At 43.0% G+C, this 27,421-nt stretch overlaps 1 protein-coding gene across 5 annotated transcripts in view; it reads left to right on the top strand.

The window, feature by feature from the left end:
• Window positions 1–4,961: 4,961 nt before the first annotated feature.
• RBM27 (RNA binding motif protein 27) overlaps window positions 4,962–27,421 on the top strand; it is a 57,838-nt gene continuing 35,378 nt past the window's right edge. For 2 of the 5 annotated variants that reach the window (XM_040999040.1, XM_040998895.1), the window contains exons 1-8: window positions 5,029–5,234; window positions 13,962–14,080; window positions 18,814–18,938; window positions 21,089–21,180; window positions 21,819–22,012; window positions 22,686–22,943; window positions 24,651–24,938; window positions 27,175–27,309. In XM_040999040.1, the coding sequence (XP_040854974.1) occupies window positions 5,176–5,234; window positions 13,962–14,080; window positions 18,814–18,938; window positions 21,089–21,180; window positions 21,819–22,012; window positions 22,686–22,943; window positions 24,651–24,938; window positions 27,175–27,309 (1,270 nt within the window). In that variant the 5' untranslated portion in view covers window positions 5,029–5,175. Of the gene's footprint in view, window positions 5,235–13,961; window positions 14,081–18,813; window positions 18,939–21,088; window positions 21,181–21,818; window positions 22,013–22,685; window positions 22,944–24,650; window positions 24,939–27,174; window positions 27,310–27,421 lie in introns of all 5 variants that reach the window. The other 3 variants (XM_040998978.1, XM_040998733.1, XM_040998814.1) reach the window with 3 other exon arrangements.

Below are 27,421 nucleotides of genomic sequence, written 5' to 3'. Positions count from 1 at the left end.
AGAGGGCACTTCTCTACTAACACCAGATGGAAAGCCAAAGGGAAGCGAGAGTGTCTGGTCAGTGCACTGCTGCTACTGTTTTGTTCACAGCGCAAGCTAAGCCTGCAATGCCAGCATCCCTGGTTCATTTCCCAAATGGCTGCAACAGCCAGGGCTAATCAGGTTGAAGCCACGAAGAAGGAACGTCCTCCTGCTCTCCCCCATGGGCGGCACTAGTCCAAGTACTTGAGCCACATTTCACTGCTTTCCCAATCATGTTAACCAGGAAGCTGGATTGGAAGCAGAGCAGGCAGGACTAGAACAAGTGCTTCAAAATAGGATGCCAATATTCCAGACAGTGATTAACCAATTGAGGCACAACACTAGCTTCAAGGGAGCTTAAAAAAAAAAAAAAGCTGTTTAAAAAAATCCTTGGGATGTGTCCTGTACGGTGGCCTGGTGGCTGGAGTCCTCGCCTTGGGCAAGCAGGATCCCATATGGGCACTGGTTCTAATCCCAGCGGCCCTGCTTCCCATCCAGCTCCCTGCTTGTGGCCTGGGAAAGTGGTTGAGGACAGTCTAGGGTCTTGGGACTCTGCACCCACATGGGAGACCCGAACTGGCTCCTGGCTTCAGATTGGCTCGGCTCCAGCCATTGCGGTCACTTGGGGCATGAATCATTGGATGGAAGATTTTCCTCTCTGTCTCTCCTCCTCTCTGTGTATCTGACTTTGCAATGAAAATAAATAAATCTACAAAAAAAAAAAAAATCCTTGGGGGACTGTTGCTATGGTGTGGTAGATAAAGCTACTACTTGCAGGGCCAGCAACCCATACAGGAACAGGTTTGAATCCTGGCTTCTCCGCTTCCAATCTGGCTCTCCATTGATGTACCTGAGAAGACAATGAAACTTGGCTCAAGTGCTTGGGCCCTGCACTCCAATGAGAGACCCGGTTGTTGCAGCCATTTGCTGTGCCATGATATTAGCCTAATAATCTCCTTTTTCTTAAATAAAATTTTCTTCCTATGACGATAAACAACTTGTAGAACTCCAAGCCTGTCTTTATTAAGCATTTACCCTAGTATCTGCCTTCACTAATCCAAGACATTTTTTAAATTTAAATTTTAAGTTTATTTAAAATCAGACTTATTGTCTACTATCCAAGAACAGTGACTGCCAGGTGCCAACAAATTCATTAGTTGGCTTTTTGTTACCGCAATGAAATATCTCAGATAATCTGCTTAGGAAGAAAGAAGATTTAATTTAGCTCACAGTGGTGGGAGGCTTACAATACAAGTGGATTGGTACCGTTGCTTTGATCATTGGTGAGGGCAGAACATGGGAACATGGAAACGTGCATGGAAGAAAAACCACATGGAAAGGCAGAAAGCAGCCAGATGGCATCCAGACCCAACTCGGGCTTCTAGAACCGGACTTCTCCGAAGGGCTACATTCCGGGCGTGTCCCCAGTGACCTACGGAGCTTCTCCTTGGCCCATCTGCTACACATCACCACTGGATTAAGTTTGTAATCTCTTAGTGCTATTAACAGCAGATTTTCAGATTCTAAACTTCAAACATCAGTAGGAGTGTGGGAGCTATATTCCATTCGGGCTGTAACAAACATGCTTTTGTTAAATGCATTTTTAATGAACCTCACAGTTCATATTTTAACATTTGCTGGTGATACGGTATGGTCAAAGTTAAGGTTGCAGCCTCTGCAGCCAAATCAACATAGTCAAATTTGGGCCCTTCTACTTCGTGACTTCTCAGGGACACATTATTTTGTCCATGAATAGTGTCTACTCTACAATAGCAGTTACGGAAGGAAGCGAGGCGGCACGCACTTAGACGCATCGTGTAGGGTGGGCAAACGTGCTTTACAACTGTAGCTGTGATGAGCATTTCCAAAGACTAACAATTTGCCCATCAGAATCTGAGTTCTGCAAAGGCTCAGATTTCTCTCCAAAGTCCCAGTGAATGAATATACCTTCCAATCTACTTTGTTTCGTTTTGCCCCAGCATAGATCCGGTACTGGCGATCAGCACGCACTACGTATGTGCTGAATTAGGAATATGTGTATTTATATATATATTTATGTATTTATGCTCTGCATTCAAAATAGCCCAGTAATTGTATGGCTGAACCCAAGGCCCCCAAACAATCATGGATTGTACATACATCAGTTTTGTGTACATTGTGGATACTACCAAATAAAAGAAGTGGAAAAATGTTGCTCCATGGCTACTGATCAGTTTAAACTAGTTAGTAAATACAGTGAGGCAAGCATGGGAGTAGATTATATTGTATTTTACTTCCACTTGTGGAGAAGCAATTATTTTTTCTTTTAAAGATTTATTTGTTATTTTTATTGGAAAGGCAGACCAGATTTACAGAGAGAAGGAGAGTCAGAGAGAGCAAGAGCCTCTTCCATCTGTTGGTTCACTCCTCAAATGGCTGCAATGGCAGGAACTGAACCGTTCTAAAGCCAGGATCCAGGAGCTTATTCTGAGTCTCTGAGACAGGTGCAGGGTCCCAAGGCTTTGGTCTACCTCTACTGCCTTCTCAGGTTACAAATAGGGAGTTAGTTGGAAGGGAAGTAGAGCAGCTGGGATACAAACTGGTTCCCATATGGGATCACAGTGCTCGCAAGGCAAGAATTTAGCCACTGGGCCTGAGAGGCAATTCTGTAAATATTTTATTCAAATTAGTTTGAGATGCCACATCTACATTCAAAGCAGTTTCTTTCTTTCACATATATATGAACATATATATTTTTTAAAATTACGAATTTTTGAAGTATGTGGTACAATTTCGTATAGGGCTGGGATTCCACAAACTCCCACCCCTGATCTTTCTTTTTTGTTTCTTAAAGACATCTATTTTTATTTGAAAGGCAAATTCACGTTGCTTCACTCCCCAAATGACCACAATAGCTAGAGCTGAACTGACTCAAAACCAAGAGCCCAGAGCTTCTCCTTGGTCCTCTACGTGAGCCATCATCTGCTGCTATCCCAAGCCATCAATAAGGAGCTGGATTGGAAATGAAGCAGCAGGGACACAAATCTGCATCCATATGGTTTGCCGCTGCCAGAGGTGGAGATCAGCTTGATAAGCCACCACGCCGGCTCCATTCGATTTGTAAGTGCACTTTGCTTTTTATTACTCTATGGTGAGAAGTCTGCAGACTTTGACCTACAAGCCAAACCCTGCTGGCACCGTTTTTGGTACATCTGTGAGATTACAAAGGCTTTTATACTGAAAAAGTATTTATTTCTTCTCATGTAATTGAAAAGTAGAATGACACACGCAGAGATGGGGGAGAGAGAGAGAGAATGCTTCTATCCCCTAGTTGACTCACCAAACATCTCCAGTAGTCAGAGCGACCAGGCAAAGCCGGGAGTGTGGCAATTCATCCAGACCTGCCATCTCCCTTGCGTGTGGCAGGTGCCCAGGCCTTTGAGCACGCATCTGCTGCTCCCAGTGTACAACAGCCGGAAGCTGGATGGAGAGTGAAGGTGCAAGGCGCCTTTTCTCTCTGTAACTCCATCTTCCAGCCTTTCAAATACAAACACAAGAACATTATAAAAAAAAAAAAAAGAAGAAGAAAGTGAAGATACCTGGTCCCTAAGTGTCACTGCTCCAAAATGGGACACTGGAGCCAACATCCGAAGACGTGGCTTAAGTGGCTGTTCCACAGCGACCACCAAGCTTTTATACTTTTAAATGACTGAACAAAAAAATTAACAGAATGGTATTTCATGATATGTGAAAATCATATAAAGTTGGAAATTTCATGCAATATGCAAGGAAGTGTGACTGGAGTGCAGCCACGCTTATTATCCGTGGCCAGTTGCATGCCGTAACACCGCACCGCATTGAGTAGTTGTCTTAGAAATCTCAAGGCCCACAAAACCAAAATTATTTACTCTCTGACTTATTACAGCAAAAAAGTTTGCCTACACCTGTTCTATGGATACGTGCTCCTTTTAGCTTATCCGGTCTCTTTGAGGGGTGCGCTCATCAGATATTTTTCAAAATATTCTTCTTTCAAAGCATAACGTCATCAACTTGAGCTTCCTAAGTGGCACAATTCTGTTTATAACAGTCATTATTGGGGTCCCAGCACTGGCGTCTTTCAGGGGCTCAGAATTTCCTACTCCACAAACATGCCATCACCAAAGCTAAACCAGAGGCTTCCAAAGTCCCCCAGAAATTTCTCACCTAGTACAAACCAAGTTGCTTTTTCGGTAATTGTGATATTTCTTTAAAACTGTTTTTAAAAACATTTTATGTTCATTAACATTCGCCCCACTCTAGCGATTGAATTTTAGTTAGGCAACGAAAAGGCAGCTTTTAAAATCGGAACCATTTTTTTTTTTTCCCAAACAGAGCATTTATTGATAATATGAGTCGAATTGAAATGGCCTCAGCCTTTTTACATCTGTGCGCCACGTTTTAAAAACGACGAAGTGTTGGGTTGCAAGGCACGGTTGTCGGAAACCCCTCTGCGTGACAGCGGCGAGCGTGATCGCCGTTCAAAATGAGCACGTCAGGAAAAAGTCAGGTTTTGCATTCCGTGCAATGCGTTGAACGTGGACATATTGCACGTTGTATTGCAGATTTACTACAGCTGAGTCATTTCGGGACACGAGCAAGTGTTTCCAGGAAAAACGAGAGGAAGGAACCAGGCTTAGGGGCTCTCCGGGTTCCCCCAGGCACTTGCAGCAGCAGCAGACACCGGTATTCCGCGGCGGGCGGCGGCGTGGTCCAAAAAGGTGCCGCGGCCCCTTTAAGAGGCGAAGCACCTTCTCCAAGATACCATCTTGCACCAGGAGTTCACTTCAGCTCTCCACCTACCTTGCTAGATCCCTCCTACCTAACTGGGTACGACCGGCCGGCGGGGCGAGCGAGCCTTTTCATTGGCCGTGCGCGCAGGGCCCGCTCGCTACGATTGGCTGTTGTGCCCGCCACTCGCCGTCGTCTCCCGCCTACCTCAGCTTCGGGTTAGGTTGAGGGAGGGCTCTGGGGTTAGTTCCTGTTAGGCCCCGGCCGGGGGAGTAGGTTCAAGTCTCCTGAGATGCCCGGTGGGCAGGGGCACCGGGAGCCGTGAGGGGAACGTGCGGACGCGGCGAGCCGAGCCCCACGGCAGGCCTCAGGAACCGGAGCGGCGGCCGAGCCCGCCTTCGCTGCACCATGCTCATAGAGGATGTGGATGCCCTCAAGTCCTGGCTGGCCAAGTTGCTGGAGCCGATGTGAGCGAGCTGGGCCGGGCCGGGGCCGGCGTGGGGCGCCGGGCGGGAGGTGCGGGCGGCGGCTTCCCTGGAGCGCTGTGCCCGGGGCTGGCCGGGGGGAGAGGGCAGCCGCGGCTTTTTACACACGCCCAGCTCCGGGTGCTGGGACGGGCGGCAGGAGGAGTGAGGGAACTGGAGCAGGACCGCGGGGCTGTTGAGGGATTTTCAGAATGGGAATTGGGGGGTGTGTGTGTATCCTGAGGTGGGCGGGCGAGGGGCTCGTTCACACACGGTGTTAATCCGGGGCCACCAGGAAGCCAAGGCCTTTTCAGAATATTCTGGCAGGAAAAGGGATGATGGCAAAGAGGGATTTGAAGAATGATGTGGGCATCGAAGGGTTTTAGGAATTTGGAGGGAGCACACCGTGAAGGCAGGAGCATAAGAGATTCGTAAAAAAAAAAGTATCTTGGAGTTGATAATGCTAGCACTGACGCTGCTTAGGTACCACTGGAGATTGGGAAATTCTGAGGGTAACTTTGAGAGGGTTCACGCTGATGGATGGAGGTGTTGAAGGGGGCACAGACGCACAGCATCTGGGGGCTTCGCGGGAATAACAAGAGTGGGGGAAAGAAAGGTTTTGTCCCCAGTGTTGAAGGGTGAAGAGGGTGACTGAAGGAAATTGGTGTAGCTTTCTTGTTGATCTGAAAAGACAGCTGTTCTTGCACAGTGTTTTGGGTTGTATTAGATGTAGAAATATTATTGGGGGACTTGCTAAGGGATAGTAGAGGAGATACTAAGTTTTTTGTGTTTTATAATCATTGTTATTTTTTTTTTAATTTGAAAGAAAGAGGCCGGCCTCCCATCTGCTGGTTCACTTCTGCAGCAGCCAGGACCCGGGACTGGTTATTGGGGTTCCACACGTGTGCAGGGCCCCAGTTATTCAGAACATCACCTGCTGCTTTTTCCAGGGTGCACATGTGGCAAGGAGGTCTCCTGAGCAGAGCTGGGGCTCCAGTCCTGGCACACCTTTGGGCTGCAGGCGTGTGGAGTGCGTGGATCCTAAGAAACAACCGGATAGGCTGGCTGCACCAAGTGCCTGTCTAATCATTTTGAGGAGCAGGGTTGCAGAGCATTTGTGTGGTGAGCTAGGGTCTAACTAGTCCCTGTAACGGCTCCTAGGGGGAGGAGAGGAGACCGCGGGGGTTAGGGAAGGAGGTCCTGAACCAACTCTTGGCGAAGGAGTGGCCCCCTCATCGCTTCGACTTTTTGCTCACTCTTGTTTTGGAGGTTAGAGCTGTGTGCCTGAAAGAGAGAGGTGAGAGAGAAGAGATGGGAAAGCTTGCATTCATACATCAGATTGCTTTAGGGATGAAAGTGTGTTTGGGGGATGCGGAAGCATGCTGAGGTCGGAGCTGTTGAGTGTCAAGCCACTTGCCAGTTGTTGATCCGTTTCCTAATCTTCCTGAAAAAAGCTTGTAAGCTAACGTTTGTGCTACTTTGGTTTCTTGAGATCTAGGAGGAGAGATGTGCAGTGCCTTCTGTCAGCCTTGGAAAGACAGGATGGGAAAGAGGCAGCACAGGGGATCCTGATGGTTGAAATGGAGGTTGCGTTTGGAGAAGGGAGGCGTGAGTAGAGCACAGGTGTTTGCACTGAGGGTCTCCGGGTGAGCTGAGGTCTTCTGTTTTCTGAGTGGTAGTAACAGTTGGAATGAAAATGACTCTGGATGCACTTGAAAATAGTGTACAAGAATATGGGCCTCTTAAATGTGTATCTTAGCTTTTAATTTTACAAACTTTTGGGGCAGCAGGGTGGAAATTCCTTGTGTTGAGTGTGGGAAACAAGAGTGCAATAGACCATATATACAAATGGTTAAAACAGAAGTCTGTAAATTAAAAAAATTCTTTATGTTGGGCCTGGCATGATAGCCTAGCAGCTAAAGTCCTTGCCTTGCATGTGTTGGGATCCCATATGGGCATTGGTTGGTGTCCCAGCTACTCCACTTCTCTTCCAGCTCTGTGCTTGTGTACTGGGAAAGCAATCAAGGATGGCCCAAAGCCTTGGGACTCTGCACCCGCATGGGAGACCCAGAAGAGGATCCTGGCTCCTGGCTTTGGATAGGCTCAGCTCTGGCTGTTGTGGCCACTTGGGGAGTGACCCAGCAAATGGAAGATCTTCCTCTCTGTCTCTTCTTCACTCTCTGACTGCATTTCCAATAAAAATAAATATATATAAAAAAGAGAAACATTCTTTAAGGTAAAACAAATGACAGTACTTTTATCCTAAACTTTTATCACCTGTTACTCCTGCTGCTTTTTTTTTTTTTAAGATTTATTTATGTACTTTGAATGAGTTAGAGACATCTCCCATCTGCTGGTTCCCTCACTGGACGGCTGCACCAGCCAGGACCGGGAGCTTCATCCGAGTCTCCCGTGTGGATAGCCGGCCCTGAACACGTGGGCCGTCTGCTGCTGCTTTTCTAGTTCATTAGCAGGGAACTGGATTGGAAGTGGTGCGGTCGGTCGGTATGTGAATCACTGCCCACATGGGGGGTTGGCTGTTGCAGGGGGCGGCGGCTTTACTTAGCCTTTCCTTGAGTTTCACAAAACAAAGGATGAATGTCCATACAATTTTTGTTGTTGTTGGTAGAGTTATGTTTTGAAAAGTTGAGTAGAAGGTAGTGACTTTTAACTTTAGAATTACTTGCTTTTGCTTTCTATTTGGCTTCTTTGTTAAAAGAGTTATTTATTTATTTAAAAGGTAGAGACAGAGAGAGCTGTGATCCACTGGTTGCCTCTCAGTTGACTGCTACAGTCAGGCCTGGGCCAGCCTGAAACCTGGAGCCAGGAATTGTATCCTGGTCTCCCACGTCCATGACAGGGGCTCAAGCACTTGGACCGGCTTATGCTGTTTTCCCTGGTACATTAGCAAGAAGTTCTGGACAAGCCAAAACTCAGCTCATTTTGCTGTGACACAGTACTTGTCCTTTTATTTATTATTTTCAAGCTCTCCAAGATGTTTTACCCTGTGTAGTGCTTGTTTTTGTTTTTGGATGGGTTCTCATTGGAGGCAGAATTACAGAAAGATGGAGTCCGAGACAGACAGGGATGAAGATTAACCTTCCGTGTGTGGTTTCCTGCCCCCTGGCTGCAGTGGCTGATGCTGGTCCAGGCTGCAGGCAGGAGCATGGCACTCAGTGGCTCTCCCGCCACGTGCATGGCAGGGGCCAGAGCACGCAGGCCATCTGTGCTGCTTTCCTTTGAATGTTAGCAGGAAGCTGGATCCGAGTGGGGCTGCTGGGACTCAAACTGCACTCCTATGGGATGCCTGTGGTGCCACTGATGGCTTAATGTACTGTGCTGCCACACCGGCCTGGCCTATTGATTTTTAGTAAAAATTTGGTTTGGTGCTCTTTCTTTCTTTTTTTTTTTTTATTATTTATTTGAAAAGCAAAGTGAAAAAAAGCAGAGGAAGGGAAAGAGGTCTTGTGTTCACTAGTTTACGTTCTAAGGAGTAAATTTTACAGAGAGAATGAGAGACAGAAAGATCCTCTGGCTACTGGTTCACTCCCCAAGTGGCTGCAATTGTTGAAGCTGAGCCGATCCAAAACCAGGAGTCGGGAGCCTCTTCTGGGTCTCCCATGAGGATGCAGGGTCCCAAGGCTTTGGGCCGTCCTCGAGTGCTTTCCCAGGCCACAAGCAGGGAGCTGGATAGGAAGTGGAGTGGCTAGGACATGAATTGATGCCCATATGAGATCCTGGTGGATGCAAGGAAAGGATATTAGTCATTAGGCTACTGTGCCAGGCCCATGTTTATTAATTTTTTAGATGAGTGGCTGAAGGAGGGATCTCAGAAGAAATGACATCCAGCTGGGTGGGGACAAAAAATAAAACATTAGCACCATTTTGTTAGTAACACAGTAAATGGAAGGGAAACCAGGCCTTAAGGAGTTTACATCTGTTTCCACGGTGCCACACTCTGAGTCAAGGCTCAGAGAGCCTTTTTGGAGTCCTTATATTCACTTGCTTGTTTTGCAAGGGCAGGATTAGCCATTTGAGCCATTGTGCTGGGCCTCCATGTGGGATTCTGCAACTGCAGACATTGGCTTTACCCATTAGGCCACAGTGCTGGCCCCGCAAGCATTTTTCAACAGCTTGAATTTCTTTTTTTTTTTTAAGATACATATTTCTTTAGAAGTAAGCATCTTTTTTTTTTTTTAAAGATTTATTTTTATTATTTTTTTTTATTGGAAAGGCGGATATACAGAGAGGAGAGACAGAGAGGAAGATCTTCCGTCCGATGATTCACTCCCCAAGTGAGCGCAACGGCCGATACTATGCCTATCCGAAGCCAGGAGCCTCTTCCGGGTCTCCCATGTGGGTGCAGGGTCCCAAAGCTTTGGGCCGTCCTCGACTGCTTTCCCAGGCCTGATGCATGCAAGAGCTCTGATGATTTTTTAAATTGAGCTTAGTGGCTTCCAGAATTAGTGTGTTAAATACTGTGGGACTTGTTGAAGGAGATTATTTCACAGGAGAGAACTTTGGCCAGAAGACTTCTTTGCAAGTTTTAGTCTATTTAGAACCTGTTTGTCTTATGTCCTTGTTCTGGCTCCTTAATGTGAGTTCGTTTTTTCTGGCCTAACAGCTGTAGGCTAGAAGGCAAATGTTTTCATAGCCGTGTGTTTCTTACTACTGCCTTCTTCTGTCCTGTCATGGTGTTTTCATTTTTAATCTCATTCTTTTTGAACAGACTTATTTATTTTTATTTGAAAGGCAGATTTTACAAAGAGGAGAGACTCAGGGAGAGGTTAAATCTGCTGATTTACTCCCTAGATGACTGAGACAATCCCAAACTGGAAGCCAGGAGCTTCGAAGTCTCCCACATGGTACAGGAGCCCACAGCCTTGGGCTGTCCTCCACATGGTACAGGAGCCCACAGCCTTGGGCCGTTCTGCACTGCTTTCCCAGGCCACACAGAAGGAACTGCATGGGAAGTAGAGCAGCCGGGACACAACCAATGCCTATATGGGGTGTTGGTGCTATAGGTGGAGGATTAGCCTGTTATGTCACTGTGTCAACCCCTATTAATCTCTCTCTGTGCTATATTAAACTGCGACTACTGTTACAAACAGTAGTCAAAATATTAAAATAGTCTTTATAACTGATACATATGTATTTAAAGAGAAAAACCCCACAAATTTGGGGTTTTTACAGGTAAGAATTTTATGGCATTAATTTTGTTAGTTTTTCTTGGTTAAAAGTTCTAGTTGATTTTTTTTTTTAGATTTATTTTTATTTTTATTACAAAGTTGGTTATATATAGAGGAGGAGAGACAGAGAGGAAGATCTTCATCCGATAATTCACGCCCCAAGTGACCACAATGGCCAGTGCTGCGCCGACCTGAAGCCAGGATCCAGGAACTTCTTCCGGGTCTCCCACATGGGTGCAGAGTCCCAAAGCTTTGGGCCGTCCTCGACTGCTTTCCCAGGCCACAAGCAGGGAGCTGGATGGGAAGTGGAGCTGCTGGGATTAGAACCGGCGCCCATATGGGATCCGGGCGTGTTCAAGGCGAGGACTTAAGCCGTTAGGCCGTGCTGCTGGGCCCTGTGGCTAGAATTTGAGTCCAGCGATCTAATTTGGGAGGTCCCTAAATAACTCAGCTAGGGTAACCTCAGACTTGTCTTTGGTGTCCACCAGCCAGTGCAGGACCAGCTTCAGGCTGTAACCTGTACCAGGCAGTGCGTATACCAGTGGGTACAGCTGCCTGGTCAGTTCTAACTCCAGGCCTATCTCATGTGAACTGACCAGTGCTATGGTCTAGTCCAGCCCATCCTGCCACAGGCTAGATCATCACACATACCAGTAAGTGCCATGGTGTAGATGGGGATATCACTGATAACTCCCACCAGGCCCTCTGTTATGCCTGGTTTTTGTGTGTACCTACATATGCTGTGACCTAGCCTGGTCCGTCTGGCTCTTTTGTTCTTGTGCACACCCAAGGATGCTGTGGCTTAGCTTAGCCTTACCTTCCCTGAGACCTACAAATAAGCCAGTGTGTGATGCTGCCTTTCCCAGCCTTGCCAGCCCCCAGCCCTGGCTCTCATGATCACCAGCAGGAGCTGCATCCTGGCAGGGGAGTGCCCATAGTTTCCCTCTGACACCCGCTCCCAGCCCTGAATCTTGCATCTGCCAGAGGATACTGTGGTTCAGCCTAACATTATGTCACCAAGTCCCAGCACTTGCCAACAGATGCTGCAGCCTAGCCTGGCTGGCCTGCACCCATTCTGGCCAGTGTGTGCTGAGCCCTGCCCAGACTGGTCCACTGCAGTCCCTAGCTCTCATGCTCACCTGTGGAAGCAGTGACTAATAGGGGAAACCCTGAGCTTCCCTTCCCAGGTCTGCTGCCAGTTCTGGGTCTTGGGTGTGCCAGCACAAGCGTGCTGTGACTTAGTCTGGCATGGCCCACCTGAAGTCTCAGTATTTGCCAGTAGGTGCAACAACCTAACCCAACCTGGCCCACCTAGACCCTTATGTGAACTGGTAGGTGCTGTGGTCCAACCGGGCCTGACCTTGCAACCTGTCCTGGTTCTCACTTGGGCCAGTGCGTCCTGTGAACAGGCTCTACCTTGCCCACCCCCAGACCTGGTCCACTTGTATGCTAACAGATAGGTGCTACAGCCAGGCAGGCCTGCTGGTCCTGTTTTCAATTTGAGATTTCTACTAATGCCCATCCTGGACAAAGCAGATGGTGGTTTAAGTTTTCACATAGGAGACCTGGATTGAAATGCGGCTTCTGGCTTTGGCATGGCCCAGCCCTTGCTGAAATAGGCATTTGGGAAACGAACCAGTAGGTGGAATATCTCTGTCTTGTTTGTTTCTCAATTTTCAAATAAATTAATAGCAGCAACAAAAAACTTGAATTTCAAAATTGTTTTGCACTAAAATCATACTCAATTGTAGTAATATGTCTGATCAGTATCTAGTTTGAGGGACTAATAATGACAATTTGAAAAGAACATATATCAGAGCATCATGAATTCTTGTAAAACTGAAGCAAGAACAAACTACCCAGTGTACAGTGTCACTTAAGTAGAAGAATGATGAAATCTTTGATGTGTTGATTTTTTAATAAGATTTATCTTTATTTGAAAGTCAGGCTTACAGTGAGAAGGAGGGACAGAGAGAGAAAAAGATTTTCCGTCTGCCAGCTCATTCTCTAAATGGCTACAAACATAGGAGCTGAGCTGATCCAAAGCCAGGAACTTCTTCCAGGTCTCCCCAAGGGATTCAGGGCCAAGGACTTGGGTTATCCTTTTCCGCTTTCCTAGGCTGTGAATAGGGAACTGGATGGGAGCAGCCGGGGCTTGAACTGGTGGTACCCTATGGAATGTTGGTGCCATAGGCAGATGCTCAGTTGACTATGCGTTGATGCTGGCCCTTAGGGAAAAATGCATGGGGACAATGCCCCAAAGAAATTAGCAGTTTACAAATGTATAACTCAATTCAAGAAGTGACAAGATGATGTCAGAAGTGAAGCCGCAGCAGCAGACCAGCCACTAAAGGAATAAATTTGATTTTGTTCATGTGCTATGTTGAGAGTTGTTGATTAATAGCCATTCCCAAGGTATCTCAGTTGATTTAGTTTATGCATTATAGTTTTGTCTTGTTTGCTAGTTTTTTATTAGTTTTTTTGGAAAGGCAGATTTACAGAGAGAAGGAGATACAGAGAGATACATCTTCGCCTGCTTGGTCACTCCCCAAGTGGATGCAATGGCTAGAGCTGAGCCGATCCAAAACTAGGAGCTGGGAGCTTCTTCCAGGTCTCCTGCATGAGTGCAGGCTCCCAAGGACCTGGGCGGTCCTCCACTGCTTTCCCAGGCCATATGTAAGGAGTTGGATGGGAAGTGGAGCATTTGGAACACGAATTTGTCCTCATATGGCATCCCAGTACACTTGAGGCAAAAATTTAGCTATGCTGGCCTCCATTGTTTGCTTATTTTCATTTTATTTGAAAGGCAGGAAGACATACAAATAGGCAGATTTTCCATCTACTGACCCAGGAGGCTGGAACTGGGACAGGTTGAAGCCAGAAATTTGGAATTCAGTCCATGTTTCTCCTGTTGGTAGCAGAGATCCAGCTCGTTTAGTGAGTGTGTCCTGGGTTCTGCATTAGTGGGAAGCTGGAATTGAGAGTGGAGTGGGACCTGAATCCAGGCATGCTGATACAGAATGCAGGCATCGCAAGTGACATTTTAACCTGTAGACCACATGCCAGCTTCCATATTTCTGACTGAAAAACTGAGTGGAACAATCTCTGCCTGATGGATGCCTAAACTCTTGTGCCCAGATGAGCTGCAGACAAGAACAGAGCTTTCAATGGAAATTTTCAGCAGTTGGAATCAAGATCTTGAAGCTTTTATTTGAAGGGACTTTTAGCAGGAGCTGAAGCAAGGCCTTACGAAGGTGATTCTGAAGACAGCACTCTTAAGGGAGTGACTTCTAGCAGATGGAAGTGGTCCAGTCAGAGCCAGAGTAGAGCAGAGTCAGTTCCACAGCAGCAGCAGCTTGAGATATTCAGGGCATTTTTCATGCTGCCTTTCTGGTGGACCAGATAATACCGGAAGCCAGATAACATGAGAATGGGATGGTCTTTGGGTTTTCTAAAAAAAAAAAATAAGGGTGACTTCAGTATTACATCACTGTTTGAAGACAACATGTTATTACATTTTTGTTTCTCTTTGTCTGACTAGATGTGATGCTGACCCATCAGCCTTGGCCAACTATGTTGTAGCACTGGTCAAGAAGGACAAACCTGAGAAAGAATTGAAAGCGTTTTGTGCTGATCAGCTTGATGTCTTTTTACAAAAAGGTAATTATTACAGGCTTCCAAACATGTATTTCAGTAAAGATTTTGGATGTTAAGACTTCATGCTTTAGTTTCCTGAAGATACAGGATTGGTTGGAAGGTATCTGTTCTTTGGTTTTTCGTTGTCTCTATCATTTTTTATTTGTTTTCAGAGTAAATGAGGGGAACAGAAAAAATAGCCAGTAATGTTAATCATTTTTCTTTTTTTATTTTTAAGATTTATTTATTTTTATTACAAAGTCAGATATATACAGAGAGGGGGAGAGACAGAGAGAAATATATTCTGTCTGATTATTCACTCTCATTTGACTGCAACGGCCGGTGCTGTGCTGATCCAAAGCTGGGTACCAGGAACTTTTTTCCAGGTCTCCGACGCGGGTGCAGGGTCCCAAGGCTTTGGGCCGTCCTCAACTGCTTTCCCAGGCCACAGGCAGGGAGCTGGATGGGAAATGGAGCTGTCAGGATTAGAACCGGCAGCAGTATGGGATCCTGGTGCATTCAAAGCGAGGACTTTAGCCAATAGGCCACAGCACTGGGCCCTAATCATTTTTCTGTAACAGTAAAAGAAATCAACAGTGTTCTTTTAATGCTTGATTGTACCTATTGCTGCCTAAGTATTCATGAAGTTTTGTGACAGGACTTTGAGTTTTGTTCTTTGGTTCTTTACTATCCTGCAGCAGCAAGTTCTGCTGTTGCTTAGGTGTTTAGGTCCTTGGAAGATTTTGGCAGTTTAGTTGATGGAGGAGGGGTAACAACAGTTTAAGAATAAGGAAACTACCTATTCTTGCTCATAGAAAATGAACCTGATTTTTTTTTAAAATTTTTTTAGGAGTTGGGCATGCATATTTTTCCTTTGTGCCTTTAGCTTCCCGGCACACCAGAATCCTTTCCGGGATCTTCACAGTTGATTTGGGTTTTCCCTGGCTGCTTTTTGGACCTCATTTCCTGAGGCTTTCTGCTGCTTCCCCTTGCTTTGTTCTCTAGCCACCTAATATTTTTTCTTTTTATTTTTTTTAAAGATTTATTTATTTTTATTGGAAAGGCATATCCACAGGGAGAAGGAGAGACAGAGAAAGATCTTCCATTCCATTCGCTTATTCTCTCCCCAAATGGTTGCAGTGGCCAGAACTGAGCCGATGTGAAGCCAGGAGGCAGGGGCTTCCTCCAGGTCTCCAATGCAGGTGCAGGGTCCCAAGGCTTTGGGCCATCTTCTACTGCTTTCTCAGGTCTCAAGCAGGGAGCTGCCAGGACAGGAGATGGCGCCCATATGGGGGTGAGGATTTAGCCATAGGTTGTCTCACGCTGTGCATGACCTAGTATTTTTGAATATAGCAGACTGCTTCCTACAGATGGTTTCTTCCTTCACTTCCTTATTTATTTTGAAATGTCATCTTAGAGCAATTTCACCTGAGCACCCCTGTGATATGGTACCAGTGTGGTACACTATTATTCTCTTTGCAACTGCACTTTTTTGTGATACTTGTCACACTCTGTCTTGTCTTCTGCATTTGTGTCTCTCCCCTGTTATTCTCTAGTCTCAAAAGCAAAGACAAACAGAATTGGAACCTAGAGTGCTTGACGTATAAAAAATAGCAGTGTACATTACATACACACACACACACACACACACACACGCACGCACACTTGCCAGTTGATCAAGCTGATATTGAGATAATATTTTTTAAGTGAAATGTCTGATGGGGCCAGTGCTGTGGCATAGCATGCTAAGCCTTCTGCAACACCAGTACCCCATATGGGTGCTGAAATAAGCCCTGACAGCTCCACACTTCCGATTCATTTCCCTGCTAATGGCCTGAGAAGGTGTCTGTGGAGGGCCACTGTACCCTTTCGGGGGACCCGGAAGAAGTTGCTGGCTTAAGATCTGCCCAGTCTAGCTGTTCCAAGTTGTTTGGGGAATGAACCAGTGGATAAAAGATTTCTCTTTGTTTCTTTTCTCTGTGTAGGCTCTCAAAAAGAAATCTTAAAGAAAATTAAGTGAAATGCCTGCACAGAAATAAAAGAAAATATAGCTTTACTTTTAAAGATTCATTTGTTTTTTTAAAGCTTTATATATTTTCATTGGAAAGAAGATTTAAAGAGAGGAGAGACAGAGAAAGCTCTTTCCTCATTCATGCACTCCCCAAATGGTTGCAATGGCTGGAGCTAGGCCAGTCCGAAGTCAGAAGTCTGGATTCTCTTCTGGGTGCCCCATGCTGGTGCAAGGACGCAAGGTTTTGGATCATGTTCCGCTGTTTTTCTGGGCCATAAGATTGTACGTGGAATAGCTGGGGCATGAACTGATGCCTATATAGGATGATGTTGCTTGCAGAAGGAGGATTAGCCAGTTAAGCCATTGCACTGGCTCCAAAGATGTTATTTCTTCGGAAGTCAGGGGTAACAGAAAAATCTGTTTTCTGTTGGTTCATTCTGCAAATGGCAGCAATGGCTAAAGCTGGGCTGGTCTGAAACTGGGAACCAAGAGCTTGCTCCTCTTGGCCAGTCACATGATTGAAAGGTCCCAAGGACTTGGACCATTTTCCTCTGGTTTTCTAGGTGCAAGTTGCTGCATCAGAAGTGGGGCAGCTGGGAATCAAATGAATGTCCATCTGGAATGCCCATGTTGTAGGCAGTGGCTTAACCCACTATATCATCGCACTGTCACCAAATATGACTTCTTAATCTAAAGCAAAGGATTACAGAGTTTCTTCATATATTTTGAAATGTTTTTCATTAAAAAACCCAAATAAGTGCTAATACAGAATTCCTCCCCTTTGCAATTGCATGTTTCCTTTTGTAAAGAATGCTATTTTACATTATTTAGTTTATATTAATGATGAATTGTGGGCCCAGTGCCATAGCTCAGTTGGCTAAACCCTCCCCTCGCAAGCACCAGGAATCCGTATGGGCACTGGTTCGTATCTCAGTTGTTCTACTTCCCATCCAGCTCCCTGCTTGTGGCCTGAGAAAATTGTGGAGGATGGTCTGCCTGGGAGACCCAGAAAAGCTCCTGGTTCCTAGCTTTAGGTCGATACAGCTTCGATTGCTGAGGAATTTTGGAAGTGAATCAGTGGATGAAAGATAATTTCTGTTTCTCCTTCTCTCTGTAAATCTTTCTTTCTAATCAAAACAAATCTTTAAAAAATTTTTCAATTAAGTAATATTTTCACACCTGTGCTTTTAGTAAATTTATCTGGTTCTCATGCTCTATTCATTTGAAAAAATTCCAAGTTACAGTAGTTTTTATTTAAAAAAAAAAGATTTATTTACTGGAATTTCTCATATATGAGAGGAGGAGAGACAGAGAGGAAGATCATCTGTCCACTGGTTCACTTCCCAAGCGGTCGCAACAGCCGGAGCTCAGCTGATCTGAAGCCAGGAGTCTGGAGTCTCTTCCAGGTCTTCCATGTGGGTGCAGGGTCCCAAGGCTTTGGGCTGTCCTCAGCTGCTTTCCCAGGCCACAAGCAGGGAGCTGAATGGGAAGTGGGGCTGACGGGGTTAGAACCGGCGCCAATATGTGGTCCTGGCGCATTCAAGGTGAGGACTTTAGCTACTATTGCGCTGGGCTCAGTGCCTTTAACTTTATTTAAAAATATTTCTGGTGAATTTTTTGTTTTTTTAGTAGGTAGGGCATTTATTCCAGCAAATGAGAATGTATCATAAAAAGCTTCTTTAGCAAATACAGGGCCCAGCACAGTCCATCGCCCCGATCAGCTGGTGGTTGCAATTGCTGGGTTGGTTCTGGTTTCACTCCCAACTTCCACTGGAACCAATGGGTGTTGCAGTCCAGCCTGGTTCTGCCCAGCACATATTCAGCCCTCGCATAAACCAGTGGGAGCTGCAGTCTAGTTGGAGCTGTACTTGCTAGCACATACAAGAATCTGGTTTGAGAACACCTCGACAAAGTTTCTTTGGAGATCTCCCCAATCAAAATGCTGGACTCAGAACCCTAACGAAGAAAAGAGAGAAGACAGAACAGGTCAACCAACCATCTCAGCTATATTTTGGCAGTGAAATACGGGGCAAACAGAGACTCTATGATGGACTATGTCAATCAGTAGATTCTTCAAGGACCTCATAGTGCTTGGAGTGGCAAGATGGGCAGCGATTCTTAACTGTTGAAATATCAAAACCATTTGAGCAAGAACCTCAGGGCATACCCTACATCCAGGACCTGGGGAGGGTGGGAAATTGGGTGGGCCTTCTCCCTTAATACCCCCCTTTAAACATGAAGGAAGCAATATGGAAAAAATAATAGTCTTACCCACTTTCCTGTAGCTCTTGAACCTTTTTACCCTAATTGACTATGTAAAGATTTTTAAAATATAAAAAAAAATTAATTTAAAAAAAAGTAAAAAAAAATATGCAGGTGTAAACAAACATAAGAAAACAAAGATCTTTGAGACGTGGTGTTACTGATGTTTGTTCTTTATGTGCTGTGTGTGTGTTCTGTTGCTCCAGAGTTTGTCTCACTCTTGGAAATTGGGGTTGTTTTCAGCCTTATTATATGCTACAGCAAATAGTCATGCAAATACATCATGTAATTAAGTACACGTAAATAAATATGTGTGCGGGTATGTCAGAATGATTTAAAACTTAGAAGTAGGTTTGTGTCGCATAGGACCCGAGCTTATTTTGAGTTAAGCTGGTTTGAGATGTTTTTGTTTTTCTGAACCTTGCTAACAGTGTTTAAACTTTTGTTTTTTGTACAATACTTAAATAATATTTCTTCTCCTTAGAAACTTCAGGGTTTGTGGACAAATTATTTGAAAGTCTCTACACTAAGAATTACCTTCCGCCTTTGGAACCAGTTAAGCCTGAGCCAAAACCACTTGTCCATGAAAAAGAGGAAATTAAAGAAGAGGTAATACAATTTTTAATTTTGTTTGTGTGAACTTCTTAGATCCTGTCATTAGTTACTTTTTTATACTAATTTTTATAGGAATTTGAAATTTTTTTTTTTAAAGTTGAAATCCTTAAATGTGGTGATTGAGGTTTCTGGATCTGGTACATTGTATAGGTTCTTTATTAGCATTTCTTAGTAATATGAACTTCAGAGAATTGAAAATATTTTGATAACTTGCTTAGAAATCCAAGAATTACTCTGCAATATTTAGATGTTAAGAGAAATCCTATCTGATGATTTATTTTAATAGAAAAAAAAAACTTGGTTAAGTGTAGAAGTGTGAGTGAAGGCAAAATATTAATAAACGTTTAAAGAAAATTTTGAAGCACATTTTCATATATATAAACAAAACGTATATTCTTTTTAGCCATATAGCATGTTTTCCTCGTCTCTACTGACTTTTAGTGTTGTCAAGATTATATAAGATTTACTTATTTATTAAGATCTGTTTATTGTTGGAAAAGAAGATTAGAGAGAAAGTTCTTCCATCTGCTGGTTCACACTCCCAAGTGGTTGCCACTGCTGGAGTTGAAGTGATCTGAAGCCAGGAGTTTCTTTGGGGTCTCCCATGTGGGTTCAGAGACCCAAGGACAAGACCGTCATCCGTTGCTTTCCTAAGCCACACGAGGGAGCTGGATCAGGAAGTGGAGCAACCAGGATATGACCTAACACCCATGTGGATTCCAGCTCTGTGATCGGAGGATTAGCATTCTATCCCACCACGCCAGCCTTGCAAACTTCATCTGTGATTCCCTTTCTCTACAGACAGCCTATTGAATAAAGTGCATTTTTAAAATAAAATGTCATGAGTTAAAATAACTCTTTTTGTTACTTTCATATCAGTAAGAGTCATAACAATAATTGGTATCGGATGAGATTTTATATATACCCATGTGTATATATTTGTTACTATTTAAAAAATAAATTGTTGGTTTTTCTATACTTCATGCCCTATCATAAATTAACATTTGAAAAAGTGACATTACTTGTTAAAGTAATATAAAAAATTGTTTTCAAAAAAAGATTTATAATTTATTTGAAAGGAGAGACAGAAAGAAGGATTCCATGCACTGGTCCACTCTCTAGATGGCTACAACAGCCAGATTGGACCAGGAGGAAGCCATGAGCCGGGAGCTTCATCTTCTATTCGCTCCCACATGGGGGCAGGGGCCCAGACACTTCAGCCAGTTTCTGCTGCTTTTTCAGCACATTAGCACTGCACTGATTTGGAAGTAGAGCAGTCAGGACTCAATCTAGTGTCCATATAAGATGCCTGTGTCAAGGCAGCGTCTTAAACTCCTACATTACAACACCTACTCCAATATGAGCATTTTTTAGAAATTCTCTTTTGCTTTACTTTTTAAAAGATTTATTTATTCTGGGCCTAGTGTGGTAGTTGAACTGCCTAATCCTCCAACTCCAATTACTGGGATCCCACTGTTTGTATTCTGGCTGCTCCACTTCCCACCCAGCTCCCTGCTTGTAGCCTGGAAAAGCAGTTGAAGATGGCCCAAAGCCTTAAGACCCTGCACCCATGTGAGAGACCTAGAAGAGGCTCCTAGCTGCTGGCTTCAGATTGGCTCAGCTCAGGCCATTCTGGCCATATGGGGAGGAACCAGAATGGAAGATTTTCATTTCTTCTCTCATCTGCCTTTCCAATAAAAATAAATCTTAAAGAGAAAATCTTAAAAAAAAAAAAAGACTTTTTTCTTACTTGAAAGTCAATGTTTTATATATAGAGAGGAAAGACAGCGAGACACTGATCTACCATAGGCTAGTTCATTCCTCAAATGACTGCAGTGGCCAGAGCTGAGCTGGTCTGAGGCTGGGAGCCATGAGCTACTACTAGGTCCCCAGGCCTGGCCATTAAATAGAAATTTGTATAGCAAGTGGAGCAGCCAAAAATGGAACCGGCTCCCATATGGGATACCAAAGCTGCAGGTGGAAGGTTAATATGCTATGCTGTGTGCTGACCTTGCCTAACTCTTGGATGTGATTTGAATTTAATATTTAATGTACATATTTCTACTTTCTCATGCCGAAAAGGTCATCAGGTGGACTTTTTTACAGAAGGACTATTTGTATTTCTAATCAATGTTTTCAAATAGGTATTTCAGGAGCCAGCAGAGGAAGAACGAGATTGCAGAAAAAAGAAATATCCTAGTCCCCAGAAGACTCGTTCTGAATCTAATGAACGAAGGTGTGTGTTTATGTTTAGTTAGGAAGACGTTGACAACTCACTTTTCAGTTGGCTTGTGAAATAATTAAAGGCATATTAACATCTTTTCTGATTCGTCTCTCAACTATCAAAATGTTACCCTGCTTCTGTTTTTTGTCTATCTTACTTTCTATTCCATTTATAAACAGCCATCATTATGTTTTCCCCAAGAGCTTAGGGGTGGGAATGGTTCCCTTAGAGAATAACGAAGTGTTCCATTTGGTTAGGGGTGTTCAGAATAAAATTATCTGTATCACTTTATATTATAAGTATCGCAATTATCATGTTGAAACACTGATTCAGCATCAAGAAATTGGTCCTTATTTAGGAAGACTTAATTTTGATTAGGTTTTATTTTCCATTTATGAATTTCTGTTTTCCCCACCCCTCTTGTGCTTTGGGTTCATCTCTCTCTCTCTTCCCTCCCCACTTGGTGTAGTACAAGTGAGAATGTGTTTTTTTTTCCCTTTCTGTATAATGAATTAGAGAGATCATATGGTAATCTTGTAGCAGAGACGTTATGAATTTTGATCACTCCAGCAGAGCATTTTGTACTGTGCATTTGTTTGCAAACCTGGTTTCCATAGCCCATATATGGCTTTTATATCTGTGTATTATAGGACACGAGATAAAAAAAGAGAAGATGGCAAGTGGAGAGATTACGACCGCTACTATGAGCGGAATGAACTGTATCGTGACAAGTATGACTGGAGAAGAGGTCGGAGTAAGAGCCGGAGTAAGAGCCGAGGTTTGAGTCGGAGTAGAAGTCGGAGTAGGGGGCGCAGCAAAGACCGGGATCCAAACAGGAATGTTGGTGAGTGGATGAGTTGTTCCTCTAGAAGCCTTTGTATTTGCTTTTCTTCTTATTTCATAGAGATGTACAAAATTCCTTAAAATTAAATATACCTTAAATGTTTAGTCAATAAAAAAGCTCAAATTTCCTTAAGAAACTGAGTATTGATTTTGTTGTAAAGTCAGAGCTGTGTTTTTGAGATGAAATCAAGGGAGTTTGCACAAAAATTATTTACAGGTTTATTGTATGTCTTTACTTAAATCTTTTTGTTTTAATTCATACAAATGCTCTTTAATCCTCAAAACTACCAAATTAAGATGGGGGATTGCCTGCTTTTGCTTTCTTGGAATAATTGGTGTGTTGTGAAGTTTCCTAAAGTTTTTATAGTTAAAAAGAGAAAAATGCAAGTTACTGGGATCCCAGGACTAACATCTTTCTCTTTTTAACTGTGAAAACTGTGAAGGCTCTAACTTTTTCATTAATTATAACTGACATTGACAATATAAAAGTTGATTTTATATGTGGTACTGTCATTTTATTCTTTTTGGATCTATTAATAATGACAATTTCAAACACAGAATTTCAGTTAGTTTATTTCAGTAATGTTTCCTATTCTGTGAGAGAATGAGAATTTGAACATAGATGTGTGATCTCTTTGTTTCTTTTTTTTTTTTTTTTTTTGTCTCTGAAACAGAGCATAGGGAAAGATCAAAGTTTAAGAGTGAAAGAAATGACCTGGAGAGTTCCTATGTGCCTGTGTCTGCACCACCTAACTCTTCTGAGCAGTATTCCTCTGGGGCCCAGTCTATTCCCAGCACCGTTACTGTGATTGCACCTGCTCACCACTCTGAAAACACAACTGAGAGCTGGTCTAATTACTATAACAATCATAGCTCTTCCAATTCTTTTGGTCGAAACCCACCACCAAAGAGGCGATGCCGAGATTATGATGGTAAAAATCACCACCTTTCCTCATTTTCTAATCCATAATATTGTGTACCTTTTTTTTTTTTTAAAGTATTTACTATTTTGGAAGTCACAGTTACATAGAGAGGGAAAGAATGATTTTCCATCTGCAAGTTCACTCCTTAGATGGCTGCAGCAGGTAACACTGGGTCGCACTGAAGCCAGGAGCCACTGAATTCTCAGTTTCCCATGTGGTTGGCAAGGAACCAAACACTTGGGCAGTTTTCACTGTTTTCACCAGGCCATTAGCACGGCACTGGTTCCCAAGTGGAGCACTTGGGAACTCAGACCAGTGCCCTTCTGGGATGCTGGTCCTGCAGGTGGTCTCTTAACGTGCTGTGTCACAATGTTGGCCACCCGTGTACCCCTTAAGTCCAGATTTAATTTAAAAAAAAAAAAAGGTGAATATGGAGGATGATATTTGGCTAGAGCCTAAGGTTTTTTTTTTTGTTGTTGTTGTTTAATGGTTTAAGTTTTGTCGGAAGATTGTTCAAATTTGACCCTTTTGAATGTTCTTGCTATTTCTTCAGGCATTGTAGGTATGTCATAAAATTAGGTAGATGCTAGGAAATTTAATTTTCTTTGTATGATGTTTATACTAAGAATTTGTTAAAGGGTATGTAATCTACTTAGAAGTTTGACCTGCTAATTTTCAATTTGAATGAATGAATCAGTATGTATTTATTTAGACTTTTATTATGGAGATATTTATGTATTTATGACAATTGACAGTATAACATTATAAATCACACTGTCTACTTTTTTGATGCAGTCTTGTTTTTAATGTATATTCTTACACATGACTTGTTTTATTTCAAGCAAGTCACAGATCACGTGACATTTTCTACAAATACAAGCTGTGCAAGTAGGGAGTAGTGTAAAATTATGATTGTTAGCTCATTCTCACCCTGGTCCCCCTGCTAGAATTCTCAACTTCTCAAAGCCAGCTTTAATGTTACCAGTTTCTTCTGTGTCTTTTTGAATGAACTGGCATGTATGTAGAAATACATGTTCTCTCTTCCACATTTGTGTGTGTGTGTGTGGAAGGGATAGTCTGCCATTTACAATACTGCATGATGTATTTTCACTTAGCAGCATTTCCTGGCTGTCATCCCAGGTTAATAAATAGTGAACTTCTTCATTTTTTAAAAAAAACTTTTATTCCTTTCTTATTAAGGTATATATTGATACATGTTTGGAATGTTTATTTATTTTTTGTTGTTATAAACAGTACCATAGTAAATAACGTGCTGCATAATTCTCACTAGAATATTTTAAACTAAAATTTCAACTGCCAGATACAATAAGAATGATTACTTTAACATAATATGAGACTCGATTATTAAATTTAAACCATGGGTAGTTCATAGCTGTTATTTCTCCCCAAGCTTTTCCTAAATTGATAGTTGCTTTAGTTTTTATTATGAAAACTTAGTGGCAAGTGGTAGAAATGTTTCTGACTGTTGTTTCAAAAGTTGTACTCTCACAGTCTAGAAAGTGGATACCTAACACTTCCCCAGGGATGTGCAGTGATTAACAGGATAACACCAGGAAGGCCCATAGGCACTGTCCTTGGAGAAAACTCCTTCATAAATCATGTCGGTGGGTTTTTCAGGGACTTGTTCTGTGTTTGTCTTCTGAATTCTGAATAGATTACAGGATACTTTTTTTTTTTTTTTTCCCATTCATACAGAAAGAGGATTTTGTGTTCTTGGTGACCTTTGTCAGTTTGATCATGGAAATGATCCTCTGGTTGTTGATGAAGTTGCTCTGCCAAGTATGATTCCTTTCCCGCCCCCTCCTCCGGGGCTTCCTCCTCCTCCGCCTCCTGGAATGCTGATGCCTCCGATGCCAGGGCCAGGGCCAGGGCCAGGGCCAGGGCCAGGGCCAGGTCCGGGCCCAGGTCCTGGCCATAGTATGAGGCTTCCTGTTCCCCAAGGACATGGTCAACCTCCGCCTTCTGTTGTGCTTCCCATACCAAGTAAGTAGATTTTGGTTAAATCTTTCTTAGTGGAGCTCTGTTTAGAAGAGCTCTTCATTTAACTACTTTGAAATTCCATTTGAAGTAGTTGAAAATTAATATTAAAACTTGGGATTTAGATGTAATTAAGGTGTGATTCTTTCCCTTTTTTGCATCCATAATTGCTTGGTGTTGTGATACCAGTAGTACAAATTGAGCTGTCCTGTGTTAATCTATAGTCAAAATCCTGTTCTTTGTTAGTGTTTTAAGAAAGGTGTTAGAGAATTTGCTCTAGTTTAAAGAGGTTTTCAATATTTAAAAAAAATATTCAATATTATTAAAATTTTAAAGAATTTTTAATTACAAGAATGTTAATATGTTTATAGAATAACATAATTGTACCTAGCCTCAGTGGATATCTATATTAAATAGTTTTTGTCAGATATCCCTCCTTTACCCCATCAAGCACATGCTTTTTTTTTTTTATTAGTTTGTTTTTGCTAGTTTTTTTTTTCCAGATTTTACATTATTTCACCATTATGTTCAGAGTAGATCTCTTCACTGGTAAGGACCTTTTTTTTTAATTTGTTTAAGATTTGTTTTATTTATTTGACAAAGTCAGGGACAGAAAAGGAGAACAAGAGGAATATTTTCCAAATGTTGATCTACTCTACAATGGCCAAGATTGCAGAGTTCCATCCTTGTCTCCAATGTTGGTGGTAGGGTTCAGTCACATGGACCCTCGTTCACTTCTTTCCCAGGTACATTAGCATGGAGCTGGATATGAAGTGCAGCAACTGGGGCTTGGACCCTGCTTATGTAAGATGCCAGCATCAGGCAATTTTTTTTTTTAAGATTTATTAATGCATTTTTATTGGAAAGACAGGTTTACGCAAAGAGAAGGAGAGGTTGAGAGAGTGATCTGTCTACTGGTTCACTCCCCAAATGGCCACAGTGGCCAGAGCTGATCCAGTGTCAGGAGACTGGAGTTTCTGGGTCTCCCACATGGATGTAGAGGCCCACGTACTTGGGCCATCTTCTGTACATTCCCAGGTGCATTTGACAGGGAACTGGATTGGAAGTGGAGCAGGTGGGATTTGAACCAGTGTCCATTTTGGAGACTGGGATTACAGGCTGAGACTTAGCTGTACTGTGTGCCTGCTCCATGAAGCATCTTAATACATAGACATGCCAGCAGTAGTTGTTATCTCATTATGGGAACATACCTATTTAAAAAAAAAATTTAAGAAATTCATGTTACCCAGCATTTTCTATGAAATATTTCAAGCCAATAGAAAAGGTGAAAGAATTGAACCCATATACTTAAACAATTTGTGTTTCACCATATTTGTGTTATCATGTTTCTTTTCTTTTCTCCATTCTGACACTTTTAAAAACTTTTTGTTGTTGTTGTTAATTGGAAGGGCAGATTTATTATTGAAGGAGAGACAGAGAAAGATCTTCATTGGCTCGTTCACTGCACAAATGGCTGCAATGGCTGGAGCTGAGCTGATCTAAAACCAGGAGCTTTTTCAGGATCTCTCACTCAAATGCAGGGTCCACAGGCTTTGGGCCATCCTGTACTGCTTTCATAGGCCATAATCTGGGAGCTAGATGGGAAGTGAAGCAGCCAGGTCACAAACTGGCATCCACACTGGATGCTAGTTCTTTAAGGCAAAGGATTAGCCAATTAAGCCATCACACCAGCCCCGTTCTGATGCATTTCACAGTACATTGCAGAGTTCTTTAGAACTTTATCATTTCAGAAAGTTTCCTTAAATCCTTTCCCATTCTTGACCTCGGTTCTGTTTACACCTGGGTTAGTATTGCTTGTTCTAAAGATTGTTGTATTAATTAAACAGTGTACAATGAAACAATTTAAACAAACCTTCATTTGTTAAATTGTCTAATTCTGTTCAAAACCAAAGAAGATATTTTGAGTATCAAAATGAGTATTAGTACGTTGGAGATCTTTGTAAAGATACAGATTAAAGGCAGGAACCAGGAGCTTCATTCAGATCTTTCATGTGCGTGGCAGGGGCTCAAGCACTTTGGCTTTCTTTTGCTGCTTTCCCAGATACCTTAACAGGAAGCTAGACTGGAAGTAGAACAACCAGGACATGAATTGGCCTCTGTAGGATCTTGGCATCACAGGTGGTGTCTTATTTAGCCCACTGTGCCTCAACATGGCCCCAACACTTGACTATTTTTGTTAGGAAATATCAGTGCTCTATATTTCACTTTCTGTTGTCTGTAGGACCACCCATAACACAGTCAAGTTTAATAAACAGCCGTGATCAGCCTGGGACAAGTGCAGTGCCCAATCTTGCACCAGTAGGAGCAAGACTACCTCCTCCTTTACCCCAGAACCTCCTTTATACAGTATCAGAACGTAAGTAAATGTTGTTTGACTTAGAATCTTTGAGATGCTGAAGAGCCAGGTTTTGCCATATCAGTATTACCCTTTGAAAAATGATTATATTTTGAAGATTTATTTATTTATT

The sequence above is a fragment of the Ochotona curzoniae genome, unplaced genomic scaffold (genome assembly GCF_017591425.1).
Source record: "Ochotona curzoniae isolate NIBS_2020 unplaced genomic scaffold, NIBS_Ocur_1.0 contig_1, whole genome shotgun sequence".
NCBI lineage: Eukaryota > Metazoa > Chordata > Mammalia > Lagomorpha > Ochotonidae > Ochotona > Ochotona curzoniae.
This window is presented reverse-complemented; position numbering and strand designations above follow the sequence as displayed.